This window comes from Equus przewalskii, chromosome 19, assembly GCF_037783145.1.
Source record: "Equus przewalskii isolate Varuska chromosome 19, EquPr2, whole genome shotgun sequence".
NCBI classification, from domain to species: Eukaryota; Metazoa; Chordata; class Mammalia; order Perissodactyla; family Equidae; genus Equus; species Equus przewalskii.
This window is the reverse complement of record NC_091849.1, coordinates 34,223,515-34,243,041: the sequence shown is the minus strand read 5'-3', so window position 1 is coordinate 34,243,041 and position 19,527 is coordinate 34,223,515. Positions and strand designations below refer to the sequence as shown.

The 19,527-nt window shown below is 60.6% G+C and overlaps 2 protein-coding genes and 1 long non-coding RNA gene across 5 annotated transcripts; 1 reads left to right on the top strand and 2 right to left on the bottom strand.

Annotated features, from left to right (window-relative positions):
* Positions 1-5,590: 5,590 nt before the first annotated feature.
* LOC103544223 (gametogenetin-binding protein 1-like) lies at positions 5,591-10,451 on the bottom strand. 2 transcript variants are annotated; one of them, XM_008511071.2, is made up of 6 exons: positions 9,872-10,451; positions 9,137-9,252; positions 8,611-8,705; positions 8,239-8,386; positions 7,166-7,305; positions 5,591-5,857 (listed from the first exon to the last, which is right to left on the bottom strand). In XM_008511071.2, the coding sequence occupies exons 1-6, from the start codon at positions 10,324-10,326 to the stop codon at positions 5,807-5,809; spliced, it is 1,005 nt and encodes a 334-aa protein (XP_008509293.2). In that variant the 5' UTR covers positions 10,327-10,451; the 3' UTR covers positions 5,591-5,806. The 2 variants fall into 2 exon arrangements, with proteins under 2 accessions (XP_008509293.2, XP_070440525.1); XM_070584424.1 differs by having other exon boundaries at positions 9,137-9,249; positions 9,872-10,412.
* Positions 10,452-11,366: 915 nt separating this feature from the next.
* BAK1 (BCL2 antagonist/killer 1) lies at positions 11,367-18,076 on the top strand. 2 transcript variants are annotated; one of them, XM_008511069.2, is made up of 6 exons: positions 11,367-11,606; positions 13,667-13,767; positions 14,697-14,832; positions 15,173-15,316; positions 16,420-16,600; positions 16,726-18,076. In XM_008511069.2, the coding sequence occupies exons 2-6, from the start codon at positions 13,698-13,700 to the stop codon at positions 16,828-16,830; spliced, it is 636 nt and encodes a 211-aa protein (XP_008509291.1). In that variant the 5' UTR covers positions 11,367-11,606; positions 13,667-13,697; the 3' UTR covers positions 16,831-18,076. The 2 variants fall into 2 exon arrangements, with proteins under 2 accessions (XP_008509291.1, XP_008509292.1); XM_008511070.2 differs by lacking the exon at positions 11,367-11,606 and adding an exon at positions 13,109-13,241.
* An 84-nt stretch (positions 18,077-18,160) lies between these two features.
* LOC139077299 (uncharacterized) lies at positions 18,161-19,286 on the bottom strand. Its single transcript, XR_011529693.1, has 2 exons — positions 19,057-19,286; positions 18,161-18,904 (listed from the first exon to the last, which is right to left on the bottom strand). It is a non-coding gene; the product is annotated as an uncharacterized lncRNA (long non-coding RNA).
* Between the last annotated feature and the right edge of the window lie 241 nt (positions 19,287-19,527).

Genomic DNA, 19,527 nt, shown 5'->3' with positions numbered 1-19,527 from the left:
GCCAGTGTGGCCAGAGCACAGAGAACAAGAAGAAGAGCTGCAGGAGAGGGGTTGGAGACAGAGAGGGAACCAGATGTTGAGGACCTTGTCAGCCCTGGGAAGGATCTGGCTCTCAAGTGATGGGGAGCCAGTGCAGGGCTTCGAACAGAGGATTTATATTTAAAATAACAGTAGCTCATGTTACCTAGGGCTTCATATTTATCTGCCACTTTTCTAAACACTGAACATGTATTAACCCATTTAACCCTCCCAATAACCTTTATTAAAGATGAGGAATCTGACACCAGAGGGGTCCAGGGGATGCGGGTAGCACCCCCCCCCCCCACACACACACACCAAGTCGTGACAAACCAAAGATGTCTCCAGGCAGACAGAATTGCTCTAGTTGAGAACCACTGCCAAGGGTCCTCCTGTCCACCCCATCTGCCACTGTCCCAGCTCAGGCCCACAGCCGCTCACTGGGACAACTGTCACAGCCTCCAAAGTGGCCCCCTCCCTCTCCCCTCCATCCTCCACTGTACATCTTCCCATGTCACTCTCCCAGCTCCACAGCCCTCTGTGGCTCCCACTGCCCATGGAGGATGGTGGATAGTGGAAGATAAATGCAGCCACTCAGGTTGGCATACACAACCCTGTGCAACCTCGCCCCACCACCTCTCCAGCTCCACCCCTGGGCCCCCTTGTTCCGGCTGCCCTCCCCTGCTCAGTCAGCCCAGCACCATGCATAGAGCCTGCTATGTGCCAGTCATGGTGCTGGACACTGCGGGCATGGAGACAAAGCCCCAGGGGAGGCCATGTCTGTCCAGGCCAGGGGAGAGCGGGTAACCACGTGGATCCCGAGCCTGGGAGCTGTGAGGACCCCAGGAGAAGGGGAGGGAGGTGCCCGGGATGAGCCACAGAGGCCGGGCAGGGGTTAGGGAGGGGAGCCGGGGAGACCTGGCCGTGGGGCAGAAGCTTTGGGAGGATCGGCAGCTGTGGCTGTGATTCGGGGCCCCAGCAAAGGCCGCGAGAGAGCATGTGTGAAGAGGGAGGGATGGCAGGGAGCGAAGGACTAAATAAACATCAACTGCAGGACTGAACAAGGAGGCCCGGAGAGAGGCGGTCAGGCGGCTCTGGCCTGGTCAGAGAGGCGCAGAGTCGGGGCATGGTGCAGACGGGACACTGTCCCTCACCATGGGGTCCCCCGGCAGCCAAGCCCTTCTCCCCTGACTCCATGTGTCAAATTCCTCCACCTCCTGCGAGCCCAAATCAAATGGTGCCTCCTCCTGGGAGCCTTCCGGGTCCCTCCCTGCTGGAATCACTTGCTCCCTCCTCTGTGCCTTCCAAACCCGTAGCGACGTCATCACCTGATCTTTATTGCGGGGGTCTGTGGTTACCCTACAGCCCCGACGGAGTCTCATGAGGGCAGGGAGGGGTCTTCTGTCCTTGGGCCACTGACATTAAGCCGAGCTGCCTCCACAGAGGAAGCCCCGGGCCCTCCGAGGGCCGCGGAGAGCGGTAGCACCCTACGGCTCCGCGGGCCCCGCCGCGCGCCCGGGTGCGCACGGATGCCGGGCTGGCCGAGCCTCGGGTGGCGGCGCCGTCGCGGTCGGGACGCACTTGCTGCACCTCGGTGCGCACACGCCCAGCCGGCGCCAACCGCCTCCTCCCGCCGCCCCGCCGCGGGGGCCCACGCGTGAGCCGGCGCCCGCTCGCCGTCGGCACGCCCGGCCCGGACTCCACGCCCCGAGGCCGCCCCTCTCCGCGCACTGGTGGGGGAGGGCCTGGTTGCCGACTGCACGGAGGTGCGGCCTAAGGGGCGCCCCCTAGTGGTAAAGACCGCCCCCCAGCACCCTTTTCATCAGAAGAACAGGGCCAGTGAGGCCACCTCGCCCCAGGACCCCAGCAGCCTCCTGCGTGGCCTCCCTGTTTCAGCCCCCGCCCCCTACAGTCTCTTCCCGACTGAGCAGCCAAGAAAGACTTTTAAATGTAAATCACGTCACTCTTCACTCTTATAAAATAACCCCGCCAAAACCCCAGATCAGCAAAGTGCCTGATCTTCCTTCCTGACCTCACCTCCTATTACGCCAGCTGCCACTCACTCCCCTCCAGCCACACAGGTCTTCCTCCTGTTCCTCAAACACCCCAGGCCTGCTCTGGCCTCAGGACATTTGCACTGCTGTTCCCTCTGCTGGAATGCCCTTTCCCCAGCACCTCCCTGGCTCCCTCTCTTACTTCCTGGTGGTCCCTGCTTACCTTTGACCTCCTCAGAGAGGCCTTTCCCATCCCAGCAGTGTCTAAAATGGCATCCCATTACCCAGCTTCATCTTTCTTCAAAGTACTCATCACTCCCTATGTTATCAGTTGTCTATCCTACTAGCAATAATAAATGCTCAAAAAAGTGAAGGTTTTGTATGTCTTGTTCACTGCTCTGTTCCCCAGTGCCTAGAACAGGAACAAGATGTAGTAGGTGCTTAATAAATATTTGTTCCATGCCAAACAGCACTTCATTCAGCCCACACGAGAAGACCATCATTCGCCCATTTCATGGATGTGGAAACTGAGACTCAGAGCGGTATGGGACCTGTCTGCAGACACATGAGCTTGTCAGAGTTGCAGCTGGGGCTCCAACCAAGCCAGGTCCCTCCCTCTGCCTCTCTGCTCTCCATCTCATGTCCCGCCTGGAAGAGAATACAGGTGGTTTTTCCCTTCCCTCACCCGGGATGGGCAAGACTGACAACCAGTGACTCTAGACAGGGTGCGAGCTGGTATCTTCCTCGAAGGTCCTGCCCAGGAGCCCACGGGGAGGGAGATACCACTGTCTTCCCAGCAGGCAGGCCCAGCTTTGACCCTGCCCACCTTTCCCCAGAGCCACCCAGCCTGCTCCCCACCCCCTACCCCCAGCCCCACCCCCACCACCTACCTCCTTCCTTTCAGCCATCACTGGCCCCGAAATACCCTCAGCCAGATCTAGGGGCTGCTTTTCTCATCTCTGTCCCACCAGAGATACAGTGAGAAAGAGAGAGACATAGAGACAGAGAGAGAGAGAAGCACAGGGGGAAAGAGAGAGAGAGAGAGCAGCAGAAACAGAGACATTCAGCAGACACCAACAGAGAGAGACGGAGGAAGACGCGAGAGAAGAGAGAAACCTGGAGAGCAGCAGAGACTTGCCAAGTTCTGGCCTAATGGCTCAACTCAAACCCGCAGGCCTGACCAGGGCCACTGCCAGCCCAGTTGGCCCTTTTGAGCAAATTAGAGAGAGGCACGTTGGCTGGGTTTCAGAGCCCTCTCGCCCTTGAGCCAAGCACCCTGGTGCAGGACCCGACCTGCACAGCAGTGCACGCAGCCCTCCCCAGTGCATCCTGCACACCCAGGATGGGAGGACGACTTTAAATGCCACCCAGTCCTCAGGTCTGCCCCACAGATGAGTCTGGGTTGTTCCCTTGAAGGCTTCCAGAAATGCCTGGGCTCGCTTGGTGTGGGCCATGAGCCTGAGCCCAGCCCTCTGGACTCGCCCGTTGGGCCTTCCTCCACAGCAGGTCCTTGGGCCATGTCACCCCCGCCTTCGCCCCTCAGCAGTGTCGAGCCAGGCCCATCCACAGAAACCAACCCAGGGCCCTGCGGGGCTGGGAAGGGGTCCTCACGCATGTGTCAGCCCACAGCCCCCCTTCCTGCTCCAGCGCAGCACCAGCAGCCACATGTCCCAGCCTCCAGCCCTTCCTCTCTGTGGTTCATAGGAACCCTGGGAGTGGACGAGGAGGTGCCATGGTCCTCACGTGCCAGAAAGGGAAAGCGAGGAGCAGAGACGGGAGTGATCAGCACAGAGTCCTACAGACTGAACCAAGGTTTCTGCCCCCCTCACGCCCCAGCAGCCCCACTCTTTTGGGGTCCAAGGATGAGACGCTCCTGTCCCCAGGAGCTAAGGTGGCCTATGAGGGGCCCTATGAGCCTGAGCTGGCAGCGGGGGCGTGGGCTGGCCCGACCCACTGTGGTGCCTGCCTGTGCCCCACCCAGAGGGCAACGGGGCGGGGCAGAAGCTCTGTCCTCAAGCGCTCTGGGCCCAGCGAGTCCCCGCTCCAGCCTGCGCCTGGCCAGCATGAGGCTTCGGGGCCTATCAGGAAGGGGGAAGGAGGCCAGGTGTCCGGTCCATGAGGAGTGCTATGTCCACGTAGGGGTGTCAGGGGGGTCTAGGTGCAACCCCCGAACCCACAGTCCGCCCTCCAAGGCCCCACCCTTCTCAACGGCCAGCACTCTGGGAGGACATAATTAAGGCACAGGTGAGTCATACGGTCACAGGCTGCTTCCCCGCTGACTCAGGGGTCAGTCCAGATGGGCCCTTCCACCAGCCCCCAGCTCAGAGCCTGAGTCAAGGATTCCAGGGGCATAGCCGGGAAGCCCAGGAGAAGGCCCCCGGCCTGCTGTGAACCACCCACCCTCTCCAAACTCGCCCCCTCACCACACCCCGCCCAACCCCGACAGACTCCCACCTCCACTGGACCTGCTGGGCTGGGGCGGGGGACCAGGCTGCTGCCATTTCCCCACCCCCACCGCAAGCATGAGCCACGGGTCCAAACAGACAGCTGTTATCAATCACAATGATCATTAAGAGTGGATGCCTGTGTTCCGACAGTGAACTTCAGCTCGGCAACCGGCCTCAGGCTAGACACAGTGGGGGCTTGTGGAGAACAGCAGACAAGCTTCTGCAAATAGCAGCTGTGTAGAGAGGACTTGGGCGCCATGTGAGCTCTCTTTCTCATTTGCATGCTGGATGCTCAGAGCCTGGACCCACCCAGAAGGGAAGGAACCAGGGGTGCCACCACCAGAGCCAGCAGGACCTCCTGGTGAACAGCACCTCCTGGTGTCCACATCAGACCTGGCCCTCCCTCCCATCGCATCCTCACAAAGCCAGGTGTGAGGGTGCCCCGTTCCATGACAGGAAGGGCACAGCACGTGTGCCCCCAACTCAAGCCCACCCTTGCTTCCGGGATTAGGTAGAGTTGGGCATTCTGGGTGTCTGGAACTCCCTCTGCCCGGATCCCAGGGGCACCCGGTGCTGAGCATGGCACGGAGCGGGCCATGACCAGTGGCAGCAGGATGGGGCTCTGGCCCCACCCCTGTAGCACGGGCCCTGGAGCATCACCCTCAGGGACCCCTCACCTTCCCCCAGCCCAGGCACCCAGCACGTCCCCCCATCCCAGGGCTGCTTTCCTGGCTTTGTCCCGGTGCTGGCTGGGCAGGAACTTCCTGCTGGAGAATTCCCGGATCCTCCCCGGGAGGCCGCAGGCCTGGCCTGGGAACTTAGGAGGGAGGGAGGGAAGTCGGGGACACTCCTCCTCACCAGGGCCAGGCCTGTGGCAGCAGGGCCTCCCATAGCACTCTGGGCCGCGGGGTCCTTCCCCACCCAGGGTCAGATGCATCAACCCGCCTAGTCCTCGCGCTCAGATACCCCGCGGCCCCTCCGCTGGAACCCAGGACTCTGCAGCAGGGGCAGTCCTGGCATCACGTGGGCACAGACTGGGGACTAGACAGATAAAACGACAGACCCAGACACAATGAGCTTGTTCTGGAGTTGAGGATGAGTGGCAGGTCCACACACACACAGCCGAGGAGGTCGGAGTCAAACTGGGTTTTATTAACAACATCGGAGGCCTGAGTCTGATGGGTGGGGACAGTCTGCCAGGCAGGCCCACCCTGCAGACAGGTGGACACTGTTTATCCCAAGACCCCTGGCCCCAGGGGTTCCTTGGCTGTGCCCTAGAAGGGGGGATACATTCCTATGCAAGTTCCAGGGCCCTGGGGTGGGGCAGACTCAGGGCCAGCACCGGGGTCACTCCGGAGGCCAGTTTCCCATCTCGTCCATCTCCTCAAGGAGCAGGTGCTGGGGGCAGGAGTGAGTGAAGGAAGACGCCTCAGCATCTTCGGGCTCTCCCCTCCCTCCTCTGCACCCCCAGAACTTCCCACCTATCCCCCAGAGACAAGCACCCTGAGGCCACCTTTTTCAGACCCTCCCCCACATCCGCACAGCTTGTCCAGGTCCACCAACCCTGAGCCATCTCCCTCCCATAAAATGGAGGGACCCTTCTGTCTCCAGCTTGGGGGGTTCCTTGCAAGCCCCAGGAGTCAGGCACCCTAGCCAACCCCTGCCTTCCCTCACCTCTGTGCTGAACACCACACCAAGGGGCCTCTGTACCCTTCCCTCCAGCCTAGGGTGGTATGGCAGCTGCCTCTGCGCCCCTCCCCCAAGTCCCCAGCATTCCCCAAAGGCTGGGGTGGCGGCTTCCTTCCCCCCAAGCTTGGTGTCCCTGAGGGTAGATAAGGAGAGATGTGGGGTGGTGAGAAGGACAGGATCCTTGAAACACCCAGAGGAGGAAGGCATTCCTGAGGCTGCTGTCCCCCATGTGAGGACTGAGCTGGGCCCCCACTTGTCACCACCCAGAAACCCCCTGGGGCCCCCCAGTATTGCTCAGGCTACTCCAGGACTGTGACCCCTGGGTCAAGGGCAAGTGCGCTCAGGGAGTCTTTCTGGAGGCAAGGGAGAGGACTGGAGTCCTTGGAACCCTGTGCTCTTCCTTTTGTGAACCGCACGGACGGTCAGGGGCAAATAGCCACTGAAGGAATGAATGAGCTGATGAAGGAATGGAAATGAACTCAAAAAGGACATCGACACGGTTTTCAACAACAGCTCCATCAATGTGCACTCAGAGAAGCTGGGACAGGCCTAACCTTGAAGGCCAGTGTCAAGGGGGGTGGCAGCGGGGTAACTCCCCCATGCCTGTGTGTGCTTGTGGGAGTAGGTGTGGGTGTGAATTGGAGAGAAAAAGAGCAACACTGTGTGAATTACAGATGCCCAGGAAAACCTTACAGCTGCCTAGACAAATCCTCTTGTACAGATGAGAAAACTGAGGCCCAGAGAGGGAAAGGGATTGCCCAAGGCCACACAGCAAGCGAATGGCAAACTTAAGACTTAAAAATGGACATTTGGACTCTGGGTCAAGTAGGAGACAGAGGGACTGATGGAGAAGTATGTGTGTTCAGGGGCTCAGGGTTCTCCTCTCTGAAATACCCCCACCAAGGAGAGATTGTGCCTTCCTGCCCAGACAGTGAGGCCTGTGGAGGTGGAGGCCTCCAGCCCACTCTCTCCAGGGCCCTCAGGCAGTGGGGGATGGGGGGGATGGGCCAGGCATACCTGGCCGTCCACAATGCCCGCCTCCTCCAGGGTGATCTCTGGCTGGGTGAGCAGCTCCCGGCCCTCGTGGCTGCCCATCTTCCAGAGGCGGGACTCCCGCTGTACTACCAGAAGCTTCTTTAACTCCGACTCCACGAAACCTGAGAGCCAGAGAAATGGGCACGGGACATGTGGGAGAAGGGAGCAGCAACCTGCTAGGGACCAAAGGAGAAGGTGGTGCCTCGGGACCTCATGCCAGCCCTGTGCAGTCTCTGGTCACCCCCAGCACAGCCCTTTCTTCTTCCATTACCTGGAGCCAGCCAGACACCACCTGCCCACCACCCTGCCATCCCCAGGAATCTCACTTTCCTTGGGCTCCACAATGAGTATGAGTCTCTACCTCCTGGCGAGAGCATGTGAGGAGCAGACATCTGCCCCCCTGTAGCCACCAACTCAGGAGCAAGGATCTGGAACCACCCAAACTGCTTGAGTCCAAGTCCCAGCTCTGCCCCCTTACTGTGTGGCCTCAGACAGGTTACTTAACCTCTCTGTGCCTCAGTTTCCTCACTGTGAAGTGGAGATGATAAGAGGACCTCCCTCAGAGTTGTGATGCAGTATTTCATGAAAAGTGCTTAGAAGAGAGTCTGGCCCATGGGAATGGTGATGTCAACAATGATTTTACCATATTATGGTATTGCCACTGAGCCATCTGCTCACCCTGTCTGGGCAGCACAGGGGCTGCACTGGGAGAGCAGACTCTTGGGGCCCTGTCACAACAGTGTGTGATGGGAAAACCAGGGATGGAGGTGGCCAGCGAAGGAGGTAGAATTCCGGGCTGGGAAAAGGTGGTGCTCAGGAGACCACAGCCCCAGTCACGACCGCCACCTCGCTGCCTCCCAAACTCTGAGGGAGGAGGACCCCTGCGAGACCTCACGTGGTGCCCAGCCCAGCCACACGCTGGTCCCCCATCCCCGGTGGTCATCTTAGGTCCTCTGGCTCCACCTGCTGGTGAGAACTGATATCGCACCCGTGAGCCGCTAGCCACAGTGGGGCTCCCGGGCTTGCAGGAGGCGAGGTGGGGGCGCCGCGCTTACCCACGGTGTCTGTCGACCTAAAGGTCTTATGCAGCGGGGACTGGAGGGTGACGGTGCCTGGGACACAGAACTTGAATGAGCTGTCCTCTTCCTCCGTTTCCTCTTCCTCCCCTTTCTCCTCACGGGTCAAGCCTTCCTCGAGAGGCAACTGAGGGCGTGGGGGGGAGGGGTCACCGGGCAGGTGAGAAGGGCGGGCCCCAAGCCTGCAGCCCCCACCCGCCTGCACCCCCTACAACAGAGCGCAGGAGGGAGCAGCTCCCAAAGGTTAAGAAAGGGGACCGCTCCCCCTAGGCCCGGGCCACACATCCTGAGGCCAGCCGGACGTGGGGAGGGAGCAGGGCCCACCCAGGCTCCCCCCATCCCCCCACAGACCTTGACCACCGCTGACTTCTGAAGCTGCTTGTACAAGGTGAGGAGGCGATTCCAAGGGGTGGCCCCCTCCTTCAAAGAGGCTAGCCTGAGGTCTCCTGTGAAGGGGCAGTGTCACAGACAGGCTGATAGCAATGGGGGGGCGGCCCAGGCCCAGGTGGGCAGGGACATCGGGAAGGCTGGACTGAGGTGGGGTTTCCTTGTTTTCTTTAGCAAACACCTACTATGTGCCAGGCCCAGGCATAGGCACTTTACAAAGAACAGTTCATTTAATCCTTTCAACTACCCTCTGAGATAGGTACTATTATACTCCCATTTCATGGACGAGCAAACTGAGACACAGAAAGGCTGAGCAACTTGCCACTGTCACACAGCTCGGCACAGTGGAGCTGGGATTCAAACCCAGGCAGTCTGCCTCCAGCATTCCCTCAGACTGTCCTGTGTCCTCCCAGGACCCACACCCTGCCAGACCTAGAGGAAGAGGGTCTGTGTCTGGCGCCTGCCCCAGGCCTGTGGCCACCACACTCACCATCAAGCAGACACTCCTTCTCCTCCCTGGTGAAGGCCTCGGGGCTGACCTCCAGCGGCCCCGTGGCCCTCCGCAGGCATCCTTGCTCCGCCTCCAGGGCTCTGGCAAAGTGGCTTCTGATCCCAAAGCATAGTCACGTGGGGCCCAGAGATGCGACAAAGGCCCCTGAGCCCCCAACCCCTCCCAAGGCTCTCCGCCAGGCCCTGCTCAGCCCCCTCCACCTTCCTGCTCCCAACAGCTCCCTGCTCTGCCCTCTGGGGTCTTCATCATAGATGAGGGCTATCGCTCCCCGAAGGTAGGGTGGGGAGCAGAGGGAGAGGTGGGCCCCCTTCCTCACAGGGAGTGGGCACCAGGTCCAAATGGGAGTGGGAACCAGGAGGGAGAGAGTGGGGAGGGAAGGCAGGGTGGGGCGGGGCCCAGAAAGGAGCTGGAAGCAATGGGAGCTCAGTCGGCCCTGGCATGCTCCCTTCCCAGTCCCCAGCCTGTCCCCCTTCCATCTCTGGTGCCTCCATCCACCTGTCTCTGCCTCCTCCCCACCACCCCCATCTCTGGGCTCCTCCCCAGCCAGGTATCCGGTTCCAGTCCTCTGCCCATCCGAGGACTCACATTCCTGGACCCTCTCCAATCTGGGTCCTCGCATCTTAGGCCCATATCTTTCCCCCAGCTTACATCCCGGCCTCACCGGCCCCAGCACCTCCATCCCAAGCCCCTTCCCACCACAGCCCAGCCCCTCACCTGCTGGAGGTCCCTGGGTCCCCGGAGGCCTCGCCTGCTGCCTCCTCCTCTTCCCTCCCCTCCTTCTCAGACAGGTTGTCCAGCACCTCCTGGCTTCCTCTGGGCAGGACTGACTTCACCTCCACACCCTGGGCCGCGACCCTCAGGACCTCCACGGGGGTGGGGGTCTGGGTCCCCATGTCCCCCAGCCCCGAGGGACTGTGCCGTGGCACGGCCACAGAGAGGACGTAGGGCAGTGTGGCGGGTGACCTGGGCTGCTTCCTCCCCACTCCTCCCTTGCGATCTGTCATCAGGGGCATGGCGTCCTGCTCTTGCGAGGGGCACGCCCGACCCGGTGACAGGGCCTTGGCGGAGCTTTTGGGGCTGCTCTTTCTCCCCACCAGGCTACGGAAAAAGCGCAACATGGAGGAGCGGCCCAAAATTCGAGGTCGAGGCGTTGGAGCTGGGGCCTCCATCCTGAGGGGGACCCTGACTCAGAGGGAGGGGCCGTAGCAGCCACCCCCAGGACCAACTGCTTAAGAACAGGAGGAGTTTTCAAATTAAAACCTCCAGTTGGAAACTTCCAGGAGTTCTAGAAGGCAAAGGTCAGGCAGGCGAGGGGAATGTTGGGGGGTGGGGGAGGACCTGGTGGTGGGGCTTAGTTGCGGGCAGAGAGGGCAGGGTTTGATGAGGCAGGGGCAGGAGGTATGGGGAGCCAGACTGAGGGTGGCTTGGGAGGCTCCAGGAGATGTGGGGGTGGGGGGCAGGCAGAGGAGGCTGGGGGGGACCAGGGCCCCGAGAATGGGGCAGGGGCTCTTAAGGACGTGCACACTCCTCTCTCCCCCTGGCTTGTCCTCTGGCTGAGGCTGCTGCTGTCCTTGAGAACCTTCCCCACGCCCAGATAGTCTTTGACCTCACTCTTCTCTCCTCTCAGCATCCAGCTTGCCGGCGCCCAGGTGGTAGCACAGACCCCACTGTGTTTTCACCTCTGTTTAGCTGCCTATCACCTTCAGGATCTCGTCTCTCCAGAGACACGAGGCGCCTGGTGCACGCGTCTTAACCGCACGTTGAATCTCAATTTAGCATTATTATTCCCCAGGGCACCTACAGACCTGATTATAAACCCAGCTCAGGGACCCTGGGAGAGTTCCTTAAACCAGCAGAGCCTCAGTTTTGTTCCTCTGTAAAATGGGTGTAGTCCACAGCACCTACTTCCCAGGGTTGTGAGATATAGTGAGACAATGGTTGCTAAAGGGCAGGGCACAGGCAGTGCTTAAAAAGTGTCACCACCCTGATTGTTTTATTGGTATGTATTGATCAAAGGAAGAGAGGGCAAGATCAAGGAGGAGGGCTGGGAATCAGGGGTAGGAAAAGCAGCGGGGGAGAGGGAGCCGCTCCGCCGGCCTGGACCCGTGGGTAGGGTGCGGGAGCGGCTCCCAGGGCCGGGCAGCCCAGACCGCCCCCTAGGCTGCAGGCCGGTGCATCCGTATCCGGCGGCCACAGAGCAACTTCCTCTAGAGGGAGCTGATTGGAGCCGGGAGCAGCCGGCACCTCTATGATCGGCGCAGCCTCGCGGGTCCCTGGGGCCGTGTGCGCCAGGACAAGCAGAGGCTGCATCCAGGCACCAGAAATTCACTGACGCCCGTTCCTGGAAGCCAGCCCTGGGCACCATACCCCAGGGAGCAGCCGCTGGCCACTCGGGACCTCCGGCCTCGGCCCCGCTGAGCCATCCTGGCCTGGGCCAGGGTCCGGGCAGGTAAGCTGGAGGATCTTGCCCATCCACACCGCTCTCGGCAGTCCCAGGCCCAGGGTGGGGCAGGGAGCCCGTAGGCAGTAGGGTGAGGAGGGGGAGGCCTTGCGGCTTGCCTGGGCAGCGCTGCCAACCCCTGCTGGGGGCCTGATCCAGCCAGGGCTCCCTCTGGCTGCCCCTCAGACGGCTTCCCCTCTCGCCCTGGCCCTGGGTGCCAGAGAATGGAGTGCCAAAGAACCGGGTCCCTTAGCAGTCCGGGAGATGGGAGTGGAGGTCAGACCCAAGGTCAAGGGCAGGGGAAGAACTTTGATGGCGCTTCCTGCCGCCCCAGGACCCCTAGCCTGGGTGGGTAGCCCGGGCAGTCACCTACCCCTAAGAACATCCTGGGCCCAGCAAGTGGGGTGCAGTGGACTCCCTTTACCAGGAAGTGAGGCCACTTGGGCTGGGCAGGGGTGAGCCCAGGGCAGCATCAGGCCTCTGGCCCTGGGGGCCGTTCTGAGGTTCCACCTGCTCCCCGGCACTGAGCCCCTGGGGTGCTGGTGGAGGGAGCTGGAGTACAGTCAGCATCCTGGGGCCCTGCTGTCCTGGGGTGCCGGGTTTCAGGGACCAGGGAGAGGGAAGGGCAGCTTGATCGGGAAGGAGCTGCCTGGATGGGGGTGTGCCAGGCAAAGGTCTGTTTTACAGAGGCCGAGCACCCCGGGGCGGAGGGGGATCTGCCCTCTCCCCGTCCTGCCCCAAGAGGGTGGAGGGGTGGAGAGCTGAGTGCACAGGTGGTCCTGGCCCCCCCGCCCCACCCCCCGCCTTCTCTGGGGGCACTTTCGAAAATGGCCCCAGGCCTGAGTGGGAGGCAAGTGGGCCAGGGAGGGTACTGTGCCTCCCAGGGAGGAGGGGGCGAGGTGCTGGCCAGGGCGGGGCTGTGCCCTCCCCAGGGATGGGAGGAGGGGCGCTTCTTGCCTGGGTGATGGAGGCAGCTTTGGGGTGGAGGGGAAATGAAGGGGGTGCAAATTGAAAGTGAAACAGCTTATGTCCAGGAAACACTCCTTCTGTCAAGGGTTCACAGGGCAGATCGTGGCTGCGGCCGGGACTGGGCGAAGAGGAAATCTGGGGCTGGGACAGGCGAGCGGGCGGGTGGTGGGGGTACATGGGTGAGGCAGGCTGGGGGGCTGTGAAGAAGGCCCTGGCTCTTGAGGCCTTCCTCAGCTCACTGCCGGGCAGGAACGGGAAGAGCACAGGCCAGGCGTAAACAGGGGAAGTTGCCCTGGATAGGACACCCTCTGAGGTCCACAAACTGGAAAATAAGTCTTAAATGAGTGTTGAGTACATGGACTCATGGAAATTCAGATAGCCATTCTGACTCCCTGACCAGCGAGGTGGCCTCGGGCACTAACCTTTGTGCCTCACTTTTCCCACCTGTAAAGTGGGTCTGGTGATGCTTACCTTCCTGGGTTAATGGGTATTCTCAGTGTCCAGCACCCCCCGGAGAGGGCTCACACATGGCAGAAGTATACCATAGGCGCTCAGGAAATGTTTGCGGCTAAGAGGCCTGAGTTGGAAAACAGGTGTGCTCTGACCAGCCAAAGGGAAGTGGGACCTTCGAGGACGGCCTTCATGGGTCATTGGCTGGAAGGTAGCAAGCCTGCGGTAAGTGTGTGCTGGGTGGGGTGCAGGAGGCCCCAGGAGCAGCTGAAAGAACCCCCAGCCTCTGAAACTCACCTCCCTCGCCCAGGAGTGAGATGAAATGGGACTTGAGACGCACTAGGCACTCAGTGGCCCCAGAGGCCTGGCTGCTGGCTGCAGATCCCTGGGTGTGTCTCTTGGCTGCCTCACTCTCTCTTGCCCAGTCTCCTTTGACGGGTTGCCAGTGTGACACTCTCTGAGTTCCGATTTGGTCAGCAGACTGCATGAGGAACCAAGGTGGCGAAATAAGAGTGGTGAAATAAGGCTGGAGCTAGGACTGTGGGGTCTTTTGGGCATGAGGCCCCCCTCCCTCCTGTGTGGCTGTGGGAACCTCTTTTTGGTGACCCCTGTGCGTCCCCATCTCTGCTTTTTCTCACCCATCCCCACAGGCTAACACTGTCCTCCACCGGGACCTGAAAAATGGCGTCCGGGCAAGGCCCAGGTCCTCCGGGGAAGGAGTGCGGAGAGCCTGCCCCGTCCTCCACTTCTGGTAAGGGTCTTCCCGCCCCTCACCCATCCCATAGCCACCAGGGCCCTCTGTGAGGGTGCAGAGAGCAGACGTGGACAGGGTCAGGCAGGACCTATGGGCAGACTCTCCTGCCTCAGTTTACTCACCTTGGATAAAGGAGAAAAGTATCTCTCCACCCAACGCAGGTGGCCCGGTGGCCTCAGAAGCTGGAGTTCGGTCAAGGTTATGCCCTGGGAGTGGGGAGGAGTCTGGTCCCTGGAGGGTACCGAGGCTGGGAGAGGCTGGGGAGTGAACATGAGGCAGGCACAGCGCCATCCCAGGGCAACAGGGCAGGATGGGGGAGGGGGCAGAAGCGCTGGGCTGGGTGGCCTATCCCTGCCGGAGGAGAATAAGGAAGTAAGGTGGCTTATCACCAATCAGGTCTGCTAAACAGGGAGTGGGATTGTTTTACGGCTTTGGGGAGGAAGTAAGATGGCTGCCCTTCTTCCCTCTTCCAAGGGGACCATCGGGGAGGCCTGCAGCCCACAGCCCACCTTGTGTTGTTCCCTGGACTTTGGGGTCGGGTCCCAGGTCTGTCCCTATTTCCCTATGTGACTTTTATGGCTCCACATTCCCTAAGCCGTCAGAGCCGGGTCCGTTGTACGCACTAAAACAAACTCGGGGGCCCAGGTGCCTGGGGTTATATCCTGGCTCCACTGCTCGTTCTAGCTGTATGATCTTGTGCAAGTTCCATAAACACCCCGTGCCTCGGTTTCCCCAGCTGTAAACTGGGGATCACCTACTTCACAAGGCCGTTGTGAGGATTAAATGAAAAGTGCCAGAAGAGTGCCCTGCACAGAGGAAGCACCAGGTGTTAACCGAGGGTTAGAGAGGGATGCTTCTGTCCCCGGGCGAGGACAGCTGTGACCTTGAGCTGTCCTTCCTCCCTGACCCCCGGCTTTGATCCTCAGAGGAGCAGGTAGCCCGGGACACAGAGGAGGTTTTCCGCAGCTACGTTTATTACCGCCACCAGCAGGAGCAGGAGGCCGAGGGGGCGGCTGCGCCCGCCGACCCAGAGATGGACACCCTGCCCCTGGAACCTAACAGGTGACAGCAGCCCCCGAGCCCCGCTCCGGGGAGGCAGAGGCTGACACAGGGTTGCTGGGCAGGTCTGGGAGCTGGGGAAGCCTGGGGGGTCTTGTCCTTCTCCCACTGTTGCTCCCTTTTCACTGTGGGCTCCCACCCCCATGTGGGACCTTGATCCTTTTTAGCACATGCCTGCCCCTTGACCCTGGGCCCAGCCCTCACGTCTGAGAACACTGTCAGGGCCTCCAAGGAGGAGTGCCCAAGGCCAGGGGCATCTCAGGCAGAACCCCTTCGCTGTGGTCTCGGGCCCAGCCCTGACCGCCCGCCTGTCTGCTTCCCCACCTGCCTCCCGTTCCTCCAGCACCATGGGGCAGGTGGGGCGGCAGCTCGCCATCATCGGGGACGACATCAATCGGCGCTACGACTCGGAGTTCCAGACCATGCTGAAGCACCTGCAGCCGACAGCAGAGAACGCCTATGAGCTGTTCACCAAGATCGCCTCGAGGTACCCCTGGCCACGGCCTCTCTGCTGTGCAGTCACCACGCCGCGCCCTGCCCGTGGGATGGGAGACACGCGCTTCTCTCTGTCAGTGTCAGGAGACATGTTTGCTGTCCCTGTGTCTGGTTAACTCACACGCGGTCTTGGCCCCCATCTTTCTCTCTCTGGGTCCAAGACTCCTCATTGTTTGTGCATAGGCTCCCAGCTCTTGTGAGCTCTGGCACTGAGGACCCGACTCGGGTTAGATCAGGACGGTAGCGGGGTCTGTGTGGGGATGTCCCCAGAGCTGCCCAGCCCAGTTGGGACTCAGCTGTCCTTCCAATTTGGGACTACATTTCATACCAAAGATGATAAGGTTGCTACCCTCTACCAGGGCCTGGAAATGGCTTCCAGATGCTATTATCTGGCATCCGAAAGGCGATGTGGGATGGTGTTTAAAGAAACCAAATGCCTGGGCCCAGTCTCAGCTTTGCCACTTACTGTTTTTGTGAAACTTTCTAGCCTTCAATCTCCTCCATCCATAAAAGAGGGGAAACATGCCTAGGATGGTGTCGTTGCTTCAAGGTGTTAGCTGTTGTTACCATCTGGGCGAGGGAGATTTGAAGCTGGGCATGAAGGAAGGAGCAGGCACCAGATGCAGAATTAGTGCTCACAGCTGCAACCTCCTGCCCCCTGTCCGTAGAGGCCACCCCCACCCCGCTGTGATTCCAGGACCTGTCCTAATCTCCTCTTCTGTCCTTTTCTCTCTGCTGTCCCTCGGGCTGCCAGGCCAGCAGCAACACCCACAGGTAATCTCCTGCTGCCTCTGCCTGCTCGCTCTGCCCTCTGCCCTCTGCCCTCTCTGTGCCCCTTTGCGCCCACAGCACTGGGGCCACCTCCAGCGGCAACATCCCGCTTATGTGCCCCTTGAGCTTTCTCCTTTCACAGAGACCCAGGCTCTTCCCGAATTGAGGCCAGGCTGGGGCAGCCTCTGCCGCCTCGATTCACAGCTAAGCCATTTTGCTTTCGAGCTGTGAGAGAGGTGGGAGTAGAAGGGGGTGGGAGAGGGAGAGCAGGCTGAAGGGCCTCCCGGGGGTCTCTACTGATGGCATCTGATGCTCTGCCCACAGCCTGTTTGAGAGCGGCATCAACTGGGGCCGAGTGGTGGCTCTCCTGGGGTTCGGCTACCGCCTGGCCCTGCATGTCTACCAGCGCGGCCTGACCGGCTTCCTGAGCCAGTTGACCCGCTTCGTGGCTGAATTCATGCTGCATCACTGCATTGCCCGGTGGATCGCACAGAGGGGCGGCTGGGTGAGTGCCCAAGCATCGGCAGCCCCCTTCCTGTGCTGAGGCTGCCCCTCTCTCGGCCCCATCTGGGTCCTGGGAGCCTGCAGATGCTGTCAGCCCCTTGATGACCACTCTGTCTCTCCTGGCAGGTGGCGGCTCTGGACTTGGGAAATGGCCCCATCCGGAATGTGCTGATAGTTCTGGCTGTGGTTCTGTTGGGCCAGTATGTGGTACGAAGATTCTTCAAGTCATGACTCCTGGAGGGGCCCTTTGGGGTCCCAACTGAGACCCCTGCCTGGACTTCAGCCAATCCTTCTCCCTTCACCCCCTCCCCTGCAGGGGTCCCCCCCTCAAGTGTACAGAAGCTTTAGCAAGTGGCACTCCCGCCTTGGAGGGTCCCTGCCCAGGGGTCAGTCAGGCTATAGGGGTGCCCCAACATTGCATGGTGCTATTGGGCCCCATCCTGTCAGACAGGGGCTGTAGCCTCCTCCCTCAGCTCTCTGGGAGCCCCTCAGCCCTGGCTGCTGGGTGTTGGGGAGACTGATAACTTGGGGAAGCAAGAGGCTGGGAGCCACTTCTCCCAAAGAAGTTGTTAATGGTTTTAGCTTTTTATAATACCCTTGGGAGGACCCTCCCCCAGCCCCACCACTCTGCCCAAGCCAGGATGTCTGGGCTGTGGGGATTAGCAGGCGTACCTTGTGTTCCCTGGGACTCAGCTGCTCTGGAAGGTCAGAGATGAGACCTGAGCCCAGAGCCCAGTCCTGACCCTTCCTAAGCCCATGTCCCCCAGGAAGAGGACTGCCCGGGGCTGGGGCTCAAGGTTCTGCTCAGCTGCCCCTGCTCCCACTCCCCCCACCCCATGTTGCCTTTGCAGTTGGACTCTCAGGGATTCTGGGCCTGGGGGCTGGGGTGGGGATGGAGACCGGAGCTGTGTGAACTTATCCAGCACCCTCCAGCCTGCCTCCTGAGGGCCGCCGTTCTCTGCCTTCCCCTCACCCCTTGCTTCCAGCCCATTCACTACAAGTGAAGCCTGCCCCACCCCTCCCCCTCCAGATGAGGAAGCAGGGGCCTTGGATGAGTGGAGGGTTCAGGCCCCCTCCTTGCCCAGACTACAGGGTTTAGGACTGTGGTGTGTGATTGTCAGGGAACGAGGGTAGGGAGCCCATCTTGAGGTTTCTGAGTGAGAGAAGGGCTAGTAACACCACTAGGAACCCCAGGGTTGGGATCCTCCCTCATGGCCCGGGCACAGTGTAATCAGGGGGAATGGATGGGGAACTGTGAATACTTGAACTCTACCCCCAATCCCCCCACCCTCTACACCCCCACCTGCCCTAAGCCCCTCCTGTGGGCCAGGGTGGGGGTGCCTTGTCTATCTTGCACAGCCTAGGGGAAGGGGAAAGAGAGTACTGATTAAGCCAAATGCATGGAGGGGCTGCAGATGGAGCCTACTGCCACCCCTCAACCCTCTATGCCTGAAAATAAACTGCAGTCCCCCCACAACCGCTTGCTAATTTTTCTGTCTTCTGCCCGCCCCCCCGCCCCCGCCTCTCCATCAGGCTGGATGGGGGAACCTGGGCATGCCTGACATTCACCTGGTTTATTACTGAATAATGTCTCATCTTGGGCCTGCAGAATCCTGTGGAGAGCTGGGTGTGGTCTCCAGACCCCTAGAAGGTCTTGGCTCCTCCCCAATCTCTAGCCCCTTCTCCAGGCACTTCCCTCATTTCTTAGGGTTCCAGGCAAGTTTTCCACTCCCTTAGGAAGTCGGGGGACCCCAAACTGTTGGACTCCAGCTGCAGAGTGGTAGAGCAGCTGCACATGCCTGGGGACCCCCACAGGCCACCTTAGGCCTGGCCTGATTTCCTCTCTCTTCCTTGGGCCATCACCCACGCTAGCCCAAAAAGCTCTTCTCCCCCACACTTGGCTCTGCCTGGGACACACTGTCCCAGCTCCCTCTTCTGGATGTCCCCCACAGCTAGCACACACACAGGGCTTTTCATTCTAGTTTTGTGCTGCATGGGAGTCCCTATGGGGACGCAGCCAGGGGTGATAAAAATAACACGTGCGGGGGCGTTGAAATGTTCCAAAATTTACAAAGTCTTTCCAGGCCCGGGCATCCTGGTCTCTGTTCTGACACCCTTCCTAAACGGTCACATGGAAGTCCTAAAGGACTCGGCTTCACTTTCACTCCTCTGAGGGCGTCTTGCCAATCCCCTCGCCCCTCCGACTTGGTCTTCAAAGAGTCAGCGCACAAATGTAGTCATGGAGAGTGGTCCTCGCAGCAGTGGTGGCCGGAACGGTGGTGCCTACGAGGCACCTCGCAATCTCCTGCAGGAAAAGTTCATAGACATTTGTGGAACTCGCACTACGCACCGGCTTCATGCTGAGAACATACATCCAAGCCCCATCAGTAGGTAATACAGCTGGTGACCCGGGGTGGGGAACAAACTCCTACTTTACAGATAGGGAAACTGAGGTACCTGCCCAGAGTCACAGGTAGGAAAGGGCGGGGAGCTGGCACTCGCCATCAGGATGCTGGTTCCACGTTTTACGTGGAGGCTGGAAGAATGGGAGCTGGCGCCACTGGTCTCAAGCACAAGCCTGCCGAGGGGTTAGCTGAGTAGGAGGTGTAAGGTCGCCTCTGCGGCCCCGGGTGCAGCCGCAGCTCGAAGACGCAACCCTCCCCAACACGGCAGGAAGTGAGCGGGCTGCCCGAGTCCAAGATGGCGGCCGCCGCGTCGCGCACGCAAGCGTGCCCTCTTGTGGGCGGGGCCTCCGAGCGCACCTCCCTCTCCCTCCCACAGGGTTTGGAGGAGGAGGCCCACGCACAAGAGCAGATACCTCCAAGGCTGGAGGAAAGGAGGGGGAGTGGTGGCGGGAGGTGCGGTCTTCTCGGCCCCTGAAAGAAAGGAGTTGGAACGCTATGCTGGAAGGCCTGGGGAGCCCCAAAA

Excerpts from the sequence above, each read along its gene's own strand:
- LOC103544223 (XM_008511071.2), bottom strand. The coding sequence starts at position 10,326 with ATGGAGGCCCCAGCTCCAACGCCTCGACCTCGAATTTTGGGCCGCTCC. Across the intron at positions 9,253-9,871 it reads GACCCAGGGACCTCCAGCAG|AAGCCACTTTGCCAGAGCCC; the intron begins GTGAGGGGCTGG and ends CTTTGGGATCAG. Across the intron at positions 5,858-7,165 it reads CGGGCATTGTGGACGGCCAG|CACCTGCTCCTTGAGGAGAT; the intron begins GTATGCCTGGCC and ends TCCTGCCCCCAG.
- BAK1 (XM_008511069.2), top strand. The coding sequence starts at position 13,698 with ATGGCGTCCGGGCAAGGCCCAGGTCCTCCGGGGAAGGAGTGCGGAGAG. Across the intron at positions 15,317-16,419 it reads TTCACCAAGATCGCCTCGAG|CCTGTTTGAGAGCGGCATCA; the intron begins GTACCCCTGGCC and ends CTCTGCCCACAG. Across the intron at positions 16,601-16,725 it reads TCGCACAGAGGGGCGGCTGG|GTGGCGGCTCTGGACTTGGG; the intron begins GTGAGTGCCCAA and ends CTCTCCTGGCAG.